This window comes from Lactuca sativa, chromosome 8, assembly GCF_002870075.4.
Source record: "Lactuca sativa cultivar Salinas chromosome 8, Lsat_Salinas_v11, whole genome shotgun sequence".
Taxonomy (NCBI): Eukaryota; Viridiplantae; Streptophyta; class Magnoliopsida; order Asterales; family Asteraceae; genus Lactuca; species Lactuca sativa.
The window spans coordinates 18,161,017-18,173,247 of NC_056630.2; the positions used below are offsets into that span (position 1 = coordinate 18,161,017).

At 35.7% G+C, this 12,231-nt stretch overlaps 2 protein-coding genes across 2 annotated transcripts; one reads left to right on the forward strand and one right to left on the reverse strand.

Annotated features, from left to right (window-relative positions):
• Positions 1 to 511: 511 nt before the first annotated feature.
• Positions 512 to 3,198, forward strand: LOC111919709 (putative serine/threonine-protein kinase-like protein CCR3). Its single transcript, XM_023915292.3, has one exon. The coding sequence runs from the start codon at positions 697 to 699 to the stop codon at positions 3,064 to 3,066; it is 2,370 nt and encodes a 789-aa protein (XP_023771060.2). The 5' UTR covers positions 512 to 696; the 3' UTR covers positions 3,067 to 3,198.
• A 4,547-nt stretch (positions 3,199 to 7,745) lies between these two features.
• On the reverse strand, positions 7,746 to 11,725 carry LOC111919711 (phosphoinositide phospholipase C 2). The gene is made up of 8 exons (XM_023915293.3): positions 11,324 to 11,725; positions 10,824 to 11,020; positions 10,593 to 10,728; positions 10,048 to 10,502; positions 9,866 to 9,983; positions 8,442 to 8,594; positions 8,270 to 8,356; positions 7,746 to 8,196 (listed from the first exon to the last, which is right to left on the reverse strand). Exons 1-8 carry the CDS (start codon positions 11,624 to 11,626, stop codon positions 7,903 to 7,905), a joined length of 1,743 nt encoding a protein of 580 aa, XP_023771061.1. The 5' UTR covers positions 11,627 to 11,725; the 3' UTR covers positions 7,746 to 7,902.
• Positions 11,726 to 12,231: the final 506 nt, after the last annotated feature.

A 12,231-nucleotide genomic window follows, 5' to 3' on the forward strand; every position in this document is an offset into this window, starting at 1 on the left:
TTAACCTATATATATATATATATATATATATATATATATATATATATATATATATATATATATATATATATATATATATTTTAAGATAGTAATTAAAATCTTGTGACTGTTTTCCAAACATCTAAAATGTATGAAGTTAAGACCCAAATGACCCAAATCAGAAAAAATATAGAGTAAATAAAAAAACTAACTATATCCCCACTTAATCAGATTATTGTTAAATGTTCACCAATGAAATCTTTTCGTACTCATAGTTGAATAACGTTATTTTAAACACGGACTGAAATCACTGAATTGATATAATATTGTCGAGTTTTGAACGGTCAACACACAAAAGAAAAACGTTGCTGACTATTCCTGTAAGTCGAGCATAAGTTAAAGGACTAATAATGCAATTTACTAATCTCATTTCACCGATAAAGGTATTAGTCAAACTTGCCACCTAGTATATAAATAAAAGGTATGGTTACTTGAATAAAGACTTGCACGTGTCATTTTATTATAGGCCAGACGCCACTTTCTTAGGTAACACCCTAACAGCATGTTTCGCTTGCATAACCCCGCCCTTTATACATTCTGCTTCCCAACAGTTTTTTCACGCTTAAAATTCGTCGTCTCATTCTCTCTCTCTCTCACAAAATTTCCGGTTATATTCCCGATGAAAAACATCACCGCCGGCGACCCTCACAACCTTAGATGACGACACTCTTGAACGCCGTCATTTTTGTTGCGGCACTTTTATCATCCGTCATCTCATTAGTCAATGCGCTCGGTGGTTCCGCTACCACCGTCTCTGTAACCTACGGCGGCGCGACTCCCACCGTCTGTGGCATCGTCGCTGGTCAACCGAGTCAACGAATTCAATGCTGGCGTAACGGGACGGTCTTCAACGCCTTCTATAACATCTCCTTCGAGTCCATCGCCGGCGGTCGTGATGTATTCTGCGGCGTAAGGTCCGGCGGATCCACACTCGTCTGTTGGGACTCTAGCTTAATTCCAAAACGTATTTACTACAATGAAACAGTACTCTTACGGAATTTAGCCATAGGCGACTCTCAAATATGTGCGATTACGAATAGTAGTGATCAGAACGTTGATTGTTGGAGGAGCAACGCAGCGATTCCATCTCAAAATCATCAGTTCCGCTCGATTTCGTCGGGATTAGGGTTCACCTGCGGTGTCACAAACACCAGCGAGATAATCTGTTTTGGGAGCAATTCAGCGTCGGCGAGTAATATTCAAGGTAACTTTACGAATTTTCGCCTGTTAACTATCGCCGTCGGCGGTGACCACGCCTGTGGAGTAAACACTACTGGCTTTTTGATTTGTAGAGGTAATAACGATTACAATCAGACTAATGTACCAGATCATTCACCATTTGAGTTTTCTTCCCTCGCACTTGGTGCGAATCATACTTGCGCGTTGCGAAGATTAGATAATTCTGTAGTTTGTTGGGGTGGAAGAGGAGGGGCTTTGGATAATGATACAGCTAGGGTTTCCTTCGAAACGATTGTTGCTGGTTTAGATTTTACCTGTGGGTTAACAACTAATAATTTCTCTGTAATTTGTTGGGGAGAAGGATGGGTTAGAAGTAATTCGAATCCCCTAGGTTTTGAGCTTCCATTGAAAGGAATTCTTCCAGGTCCTTGTGTTCAATCTGATTGTATCTGTGGCATATATCCCCAATCGGAACAACTTTGTTCTGCTTATGGATCCATATGTAGGCCGTGTGATATAACCACTTGGGCTCCACCAATTCCGGCACCACCACCACCACCAATTCCGGCACCACCTGCTAATCCGCCAAGATCTCCACGCTCAAAACGATTGACAAGAGGTTTACTAGCATTTGCCATTGTTGGATCAGTAGGAGCTGTCGCCGGCATCTGCACCATAATCTACTGTGTATGGACTGGTGTTTGTTTCGGCAACAAGAAGATTCACAACTCTGTACAACCGACAATCACCAACACTAATCCCTATGCGCCTCGACCTTCAGCTAACAATCCAATCTCAAGATCATCAACTATCCGGCGACAATTCTCCAGAGGTTTCCGGCGACAAAGAAGCGGGACATCTTCAAAACAAGCAACAGACAAAGAAGAAGAATTCACATTCGCTGATCTCGCTCTCGCCACAAACAACTTCGCCCTTGAGAACAAAATCGGTGCAGGGAGTTTTGGCATCGTGTACAGAGGCAAACTCTTAGATGGGCGTGAAGTCGCCATTAAAAGAGGTGAAACAAGCGACAAAATAAAGAAATTTCAAGAGAAAGAAAGCGCATTCGATTCAGAATTAGTCTTCTTATCTAGACTTCATCACAAACACTTGGTGAAACTCGTTGGGTATTGCCAAGAAAGAGAAGAAAGGCTTTTAGTTTATGATTACATGAAGAACGGAGCTCTGTACGATCATTTACACGACAAGAACAACGTCGAGAAGAGTAACAGCTTGTTGAATTCATGGAAAATGAGAATCAGAATCGCTTTAGATGCTGCTAGAGGTATCGAATACCTTCATAACTACGCAGTTCCTCCGATAATTCACAGAGACATCAAATCATCCAATATTTTGCTGGATTCAAATTGGGTCGCTAGGGTTTCTGATTTCGGGTTATCTCTAATGGGCCCGGTTTCCGATCGCGAGTACAGACCAACAAAAGCCGCCGGAACCGTCGGCTACATCGATCCAGAATATTACGGACTCAACGTGCTGACGGCGAAGAGTGACGTGTACGGTCTCGGCGTTGTACTGTTGGAGCTTTTGACTGGCCGGAGAGCAATTTTCAAAAGCAGTGAAGTTAACGGTGGTGCGCCGATAAGCTTGGTGGATTATGCTGTGCCAATAATTATGGCCGGAGAACTTGCGAAGATATTGGATAAAAGGGTGGGGCCGCCGGAGGTGAATGAGGCAGAGGCGGTGGAGCTGATGGCGTATACTGCTATACACTGTGTGAATGCGGAGGGGAGTTACAGACCGAGTATGACTGATATTGTCGGGAATTTGGAGAGAGCTTTGGGATTATGCAGTGACAGCCATGGCAGCATCTCTAGTGGTTCCGATTGATTTTATTTGATTTTTTTCTTTTTTTTATGGGTTTTTGATTTTTTGAATATTTGGGAGGTGATTTACCTTACCTGGGTATATTTGTAAAAAAAAAACTGTAGATTATTTTGGATGCAATTGCTATTCTTTTAACGATTCGAGTTTTCTGATCACCGGCGGCGGCGGTGGTCGTGGCGGATAGGGTTTAGTTCCTTCCAATTTGACCGTGACCGGTTCTGTACGAAAAAATCAAAAAAGAAGACTAGAAGTAGATGTCACGTGGATGTGGAAGTTTGACGGAAACCAATTCTTCGTTTCATTATTTGTTTTCGCATTAATTATTTTGCTTTATTTGTATAGCAAATCATGTCATTATCATAATTACGAAGGGGATTAATTGTAGAAATAACAAAATTGTGGACCTATTTATCAAATTGAGCAGACGGTTGGCTAATATCAATAAATGACACTTTATCATAGAGTTCGTATTTCAACAAGGCACCACCTATTCACTCACTTTCTTTATTATTGCAATACAACCCTCACCTTCACTACTCCTCTGTTAAATTCCTTTTCCATCGTGTTGATACGATTCAAAATCCATCGCATATCACCCACCCCCTTATCATTAAGATTTTGGTCTTCAATTAACGAAATTTGGTACTTTGTATTCGGTTAATGTACTCCTTGAGAAATTCATTGATAAGATGTCTTTAGGTCTTTAGGCGGAAGGGTGTGGATGCGGTCCCAGACCGCTGTCTGGTGCGGTCTTGGCCGCAGTGCGGCTATGGAATACCGCGGTTTCTGATTGGTCCTTGGGTTTTGACTACTTTTGACTGTTGAGTTTGTGGTTAATTTCTTTTTTTTCTTTTTTTTTTTTGTTTAACTTTACTACACATAGTTAACAAAATAACAAAAAAAAAGTGTGGCACCACCCCCTTGATGTGGCAAGAAACCACACTTGTGTGGTATAATTTGACATGGCGCTTATGTGGCGTGGGAGGAAGTGCGATTTCGATGGCACCACTCCCTCCAACCTTACAAGCATCTTCTCTAGAAATAAGTCAAATAGGAGGCGAATGGATGATATGAGTACTTGCGTAGAGTAGACCGTGAGGTTATGTGAGATGACATGAGGGGAGTAGAGGGGTGACAGTGATGGTGATGGTAGGGTCATTTGAATAAAAAAGTTTATGACATACAACATTAGATGTTGGATTGATGTCCTTCATCTACAGATTGAGGGTTAAGTCATGTTTGAACCAAGCACGATGTGTATGAGTACTCAACTCATCTTGATCATATTTGTTTCCACCCGACCCAAATTAACCCTTTTGTGAACCAAGAATATCAAAATGATTATTATTTCTAGAATTATTTTATTAAAAATAGATTGTGACAATAATACAAATTTTCTATTCATATTTAATCCACTTGAAAGTCAAGCCATGATATGCAAGAAATTCTTAATAATATTGCAAATATGACATGGAATGCAATATATATAAGATCAATGGAGAACTAAACATCTTTTAATTAAAATAACTTGATGCTAACCAAAGGGTCTTTGGTAACGGTATCAGGAATTGACGGATATGAGCCCTAGACAAAAGTTAAGGGTTCAAATCATATTGTGGACGAAAAATGTAGGTCTATGAGTAGTATAATGGATGTCAATGTAAACCGTTCTAAAAACTAATAATATAATACATATTGATGCTATTATCTGAAAAATAAATTAAAATGTTATATAAATTAACTTGTTGAAAATCGCCACTTATTGTACCTTTAAGTCGTCAACTCTACTTTTAAATGGTCACAACCCTTGGGAAATCGTCAGGGCTATTTAGGGGTTTTCAAAATATATGAAAACTGGAAAGTCGAACCTAAAATCCGAAAATCCCTGCCATTTTTAAGGTTAACCAAATCAATTTTTTGATTTTTCAGGTTTGGTTAACCGAACCACTAAAATCTTTGATCTTTTGGTTCGGTTACGGTTTATGTTTTTTTTTTTGTCACGAATGGTTAACCGGATAACTGAAATTTCATATTGTTATTAGTTTATTACTATTTAAGAGGGTCAATATCATATTACTACTAATATAGTGTGTGCAAACTGCAATAGAATTTAACTATACAATAAAAAAAATATCACGATCTTTAACGTATCAAAATTTTAGTATTAAATAAGGCAACAATTCAAATTGTATATATCCATCCAAAATTATGATTATACGACAACCATAAAAATTAAATATTGATTGAAGATATTCTTTTCTAGCCATTTTTAATGATGTTTGTTTTAACTTCAAACTTATATTTTTCATTTTCTTTTCTCAACTATTATAGAATGATTATCCTTATATTGAAATTTAATTATGTAGCTTTTTAGTTTCAGAACACATTTACTAACTTTTACACGGTTAATAGGTTAACCTGATAACTTTATTGGAAAACAGGTTAACCGAAAACTGATTAGCAAGGTTGGTACTGAGGATGTAAATATTCCCAAATGCCCTAGACGAATCAAAGAAAAATGGCTTCTATCATTACTATAAGTTTTTATTTTTAAATAAATTCATATATAATATATATTAAAAAAATGGGTCATGTACAGCTGTCCACTTCGCCCCCATTCAACGCCCCCATGTTGGTTAGCCGGATTTTTCGGTTTAGGTTTAGGTTCAAAAAATTAACAAACCGATTGTTTCGGTTAACCTTCCGAAATATGATTCCAATTCGGTTAACCATCCATGAACACCCCTAGGGCTATTAGTTTAAAATTCATATAAAATTTATTTTATAAATAAATTACAAAATCATATATAAAAATTGAAATAATAGTAACCGAAGAATCTTCAAAATCAAATACACTTGCTTGTATACAATCTAACATTTAATTAAGGAGTAATGTGTGTCGCGTGAAAATATATAGAATTCATTAAAAAGAAAAACTAAATATTTGGTTGTTACACTTCTATCATTGTACACCTTATTATATAACTATTTTGAAGAATAATTTCACTACTATCAACCAAAGCTCAGGGTAGACACTTTTATTATAAAGTAACATAATTCGAGTTAGTGTTGTAAAGCAACCGAGTTTTAATATAATTATTCATGCTTGATTTAGACCTGAGCTCGTTTGAGTCAAATTTATCTAGTTCAAACGAAAAAAAAAACAAAAAAAGAGTTCGTAACATATACATAGAATCGAGCTTTATCTTAGAAGGACTCGTTTGGAACATAGGGTTATCAAGCATTAATTAGATAATAGAATAACACACTCTTTAACACTTTTTAACAGAATCAGAGACTCATTGTTAACTTAACTTCTGAATGAAGCCATTTTGAGATTGTTTTTGAATGAAGCAATTACAATCTCTATGCAGGAGTGGCTTTCATGTGTTGATGTTGGCCATTTATCTGGTTTTAAAAGAAAAATACGGGTCATCTTTGTGGCGACGAGATGCATTTTGTTTTATTCACAAACGATGACGATGAGAAAAAGATGACAAAACGAAGTCCAAAATAGAAGCACAAATCTGTAGACGGAAAATGGACAAAATGAAGGTCAAAACTAGTCAAAGGGACTGAAAGTGATAAATATTAAAACATGTGTGGCCAATCTGTAACAGAGACTGTTTTAAGGGGTTCACGGTGTGGCACTGATAACACCTAATTTTTTTGTCTGCAGTGGAAAAGTTTTTGATTTTTCGATCTTTTTTTTTTTACCTATTTTTAATGTATCGACAACACCTATTTATCTCGGCAACATCTACTATATATTCTTACGTCCGTTCCTGATCTGTAATGAAATATAAGTAGTAAAACGAAAAAAAGGGACAAAAACAAGGCCAAATGGTCAAAGGAACTTAAAGTGATAAATATTTATAGACATGTGGCCAATCTCTAATTACAACATACCAGGGATTAAAATTGTCAAACTATAAAAAAATATTTTGTCAAAATGTTAAAACATACAAAATAGTGGGAGTTAAAGTGACAAATATTAAAAGACATGGGCCAATATCTAATTACAACATGTTAGGGACTAAATTGTCAAACTATACAAAATATTGTGGCTAAATCTTGAAACATACATAATATGGACTAAAATTGTCAAACTATAAAAAGTGTTGTGGCATTACAAAGAATAAAATAATGGAGAAAAAAAAAAGATAAAATATTAAATAGGCGCAGGGACTAAATAGCAAAGCAAGAAACTTCGTATGGCTAATATGCAATAATACAAAAGTTCACTGTAGCTGACTAGCATGTATATTAATAGAATAGTAATGGCAATTTCCATGAAGGCGATTATTTTTATGATGTTATGGATACTTTGGAGATTTAAAAACTCTAATGGGGTTGGAAATTACTATTTTTGGCAGGATTATGTTGCAATATTTTTCGTGGTTTAAAAATAGGAAACTGAAATGTTCTAGCATCTGGATTTTTTGGTTTAAAAACCATACGTAGTTCTCTGTTTTTGTTTTTTTTTCTAGAACATGGTTAATAAAAACTCTGCTATTAAAAAAATGACTTGGGCCATGTTTTCAGACTTAGAAATCTATTTACCTAACAAATAACAATATTTACAATATTAAATTATTCTAGTGACACCTTTATTTTTTCTAAATAGAAACATGATTAAACAAAACCGTCAAAAAAAAAAAAAAAAAAACATTTCTCGCGGGTTTTACAGCACAGCACTTGTCGGTTCTCAGATATAATATTCACATATTTTTAGCAAACAATCAACTTCAACAGATAACATACAACATATACACCCAATAAAACTTCATCAACATGGCAGGCAACAAACACAAGGAAAGCAGAGACACATAAAACAAACTAAACCATGTCAAAATGCATAAGCAGCTTCACCGACTTGTACTTCTCTCCTTTCTGGCTGTACAACGGAACAGCTCTGATTCCTTTCCGAAGTTCTGAAATGGGCAAACATGTTTGGCCACCAAAATCATCCTTTTCTGACATGTCATACTCATGAACCTCAATCCGAAGGAGAGCCAATTCCGGAACTGTTAACGGGAATTCAAACTCTTCATTCCAAGACGGAATCCAGTTGTCCTCAATAGCCTTTGTCCTCTTCATTATTGTATCAGCAGGTACTCCCGCAATTCCAACCTATGTATTGTAAGTTGTAACACAGTTAGTATTTATTTGGTACAATGGAATGGAATTAATTAAAGTTACCCACCCTTGTGTAGAAATCTGGAGGTGAGTACGCATCAAAATGTGTATGTGAAAAATCATAATACCATCCTTCACCCATATACACGGTTACCTGAAACCATTAATTATCAACAAAATGATTATTAGGATATCATGTGGATGTGGGTCCCATTTATGTATGATATATGTATGTATACCTTGAGAGTGATTTTGACAGGTAATGTAGCTCGAGGATCAAAAACATTGCCATGTGGATCACATCCCATAAGAATGTCAGGTTTCTTTACATATCCACAACCACCATTCGCCCTGAACATTCCTTGCATCACCCACAATGACCTTCCATACCCCTGTAAACAAAAAATTAATTTCTTCACTTCAAATTATTTAAAAAAAAAACGAACTTTCTTTGTTTTTCCAGATAGAGAGAATAAATAAAATTATTATATGATTATTCTGCTGATACAGAGAAGATACAGCAACAGCAAGAATATAATAAGCAGAAATAATGATAATGATAATAACCTAGTTGAAAAGTTAGGTGCTAGTTTATAAGGTAGCTCATAAAAAATGACGTTTGGTTAAAACTAACTGGAAGATATAAAATGACATAAAAGGGCATTTAGAAGAATATGTTTTTTATAATTAATTAAGGGTATATTTAGAAAATTCTAAAAAAGCTCACAAAAAGCTAGAAAGTGTAGCTTATATGTTACTTTTTAGTTTGCCAAACATGACAACTTAAAAAAGCTCAAAAAATAAGCAAGCTTATCAGTTAACTATGGCATGCAAAACATAGCCTTAATGAAATTAAATCAAATATGATGCCATGTCATTGTCAAGTCTATAGTCAAAAGTCAAAAAAGGTCAAACAAGTTATATTTATTTTCTACCTTATTTCATATAAAAACTTGGGTAGCAAAACCTCTTCAAAAAAAAGTTAAAGGTACCTAGGTGGAACAAACCTGAGACTTGGTTACTAATATTATGACATTAATCCCTTTATGTCGATATAAAGTTAACACAGCCAAAAGAACAGTAGTATTATAGATCATAAAAAGTATAGCAACAAATTAAAAAATGACATGTGAATATGTGATGGCTGAAGAAAACAAGAAGTGCATTTTCTTTTTGGTATCTTAAGCTTTGTTTATATGTAAAGTTCAATAAATAAGAATCTACTACTAATTATATGAACATCCACGTAGCTGTAAGCCTGTAATTGCAGAATAAGTAGAGAAAAGAAGAAGAAGATGAATCCAGAAACATAAGCAAACAAATGAACACAGTTTGGCTTAAGAGATGGATATGAACATTTTGACAGAATAGATACCAAATTATTAGATATATATATATATATATATATATATATATATATATATATATATATATATATATATATATATATATATATATATATATATATATGTAGAGAAAAGAAGAAGAAGATGAATCCAGAAACATAAGCAAACAAATGAACACAGTTTGGCTTAAGAGATGGATATGAACATTTTGACAGAATAGATACCAAATTATTAGATATATATATATATATATATATATATATATATATATATATATATATATATATATATATATATATATATATTATATTTCTAACCTGCATATTAAATGCCACCATCTGAGCTCCATGCATCCACCCAATGAGTGGGTTGTAGTTAGATGAGTCAACTCGTATCCCTTTAGGATACACCCTCAGAACATTCCTCTGGGTAAACCTAAAGCAAGCTAGTTTTTAGCAACTTTTCAATTTGAAAATGTTTACAAAAAATTAGGCAATACCTGACAATTTGTGGGCCATGAGTTTTTGCTGCTTTCTCAAGCTCTTGCTCACTTAAACTAAGACGTCTGACTTTATCAGGGTCAACTTTCAGCCAATCGTCTAAACCACCCTTCCCTTTTCCAGCATGAATAGCAATAATGCTTCTATATTCAGGGGCACAATTGTCACCTTGAAGATCTTCCTCTTCATCATCTTCTTCATACACATCCTCCTTATATTCAGCAGTACTCCCGGATTTAAAGCTGGGAATTTCACCACCCCAAGCTTCAACAGATGAATCCTTCTCTTTCTGTGAACTGTTTCCACTTGGCTTAGCTTCTTTTGCTTTAAGGTATTCTTTAGGAGGTTTAGTAGATATAATGACTCTTCTTTTTAAAGATTCAGGTGATGGAAATTCTGCTAAGCTCTCTGTTTTAGGAGTAAATAGTATTTCCCCAAATGTTTCAGTAACCATCTACAATTTAGTCACAAAGGATAAAACACTTAGATCAAGATTAAGTTTTTAATAGAATCATAAATGAGAAACAATGAGAGAATCACTCACCTTAGCTACTTTAGCCTGAAGATCTGGAGTAAGGTGGTCTTCTAGGGTAATTACAACAGGGTACTCGGATGCAGTGAAGGCATGATTCTTGATAGATCTTAAACACTTACTCAGTGCAACCGGAGCAGTCAATGTCCTACAGAACACAACCAAGAATCAATGAACAATGGTTCATATTTCAAATAGAAAATTTGCTTGATATAAAAATATACTTGTATACATATGTCATACCCTCCATGAAGAACATCCACATCGTCCTTGTTGGAGTTAGGCCATATATCCAACTCGATAACCCTTACACCCCTCTCCAGTGCTTTAATGATTGGAACATCACTACAATCGCTGTTCAGTTGATTCCCAGTTAAATAGGAATTGTGCCCAGTGAATATGTAATAGTGAGACAATGGAGCATTCATATCTTGATGAACCTGAAAGATAGAAAGTTCTATTAGCATACAGATTGAAGAAATCGTATCACGTGACAATCAAATTATGCTAATCCGAAGTCATATTTTCAGAAAGTTTCTTTTTCATTTCTGGCATCGGAAGTCATCATTTGTCTGACGAAATATTTGAGAGTTTTGTAAGTTCGAAAGGTAGAATCGGAAAGGCTATAGCACCAATTTTAGAAAAATGACAAACGCAGACTAAATTTAGGATAAGCTATATTTGGAATCGATGGAGATTTTCCACAACTTGGAATTAATCACGACACTGAAAACTAGAATTACCGTAGGATGCGGATCAAAGGCCGGATTAGAGTCGCCAAACAGGTACTTGAAGAACGTCTCGAGATTGAAACCCTTGCGATGGAAGATATCACTAGTGCTATGCATAATTACTTGAGCATCCTCCACCGTAGCTTTCTCTTGTTTCTGAACCTCAACAAGGAACCGATGTAGGTGATCCGCGTTCATGATGCCGTTTTCTGAGTATTGCTCAAACAGCGCCTTGATTGTCGGCGGAGCTTCCGTGGCGGCGAGCCGGAACCTCCGGCGGAAGCAGAAACACACCTTGTAAGACTGCTTAGACATTGTGGTTGACCGACGATGAGAATTGAGAGATTGATCAAGCAATGGAGATTTGTAGTAGATTTTACTTCCACAGATGGGAAGGGATGGATTGTCGTGATCATTGGTATTATTCAATCAGGTTAAAACCACCGAGGCGTTGGGTGGGCCCCGCCTTGTGTTATTGCTGTGGCTGGAGCTGGACCTGGTAACGCGCATGTAACACGACACACGTGATTGTCAACATGCCCTTTCGTCTTTGAGGAGGCTAACTCAATCATAAATCATAATCACTCAACCTTTCTTGTCCATTAATTGTCTTTGAGAAGGAAGGACATTTGGCGTAGCAACTTAGCATTGAAAACAAATCTTTATGCTATTGATTGTAACAACAAAAATTGTTTAATTTTGGTAGGGAAGTATCTCAATTTTTGGATATGTTGCATCTAATTGCTAATTTCAGAACTCAAGTCCAAATAACAAATGGAAGTGGATTGTCGATGGTGTAGGCTAGTTCTTGATAAGCTATTTGAGGCATCTTGTGGAGATAGATTTCAAACAGAAAGATTGGATTCATTTAAGTGGGTTTGTTGGGATCCAATTTGTTTTGTGTGTCGTTTTTATAAGAA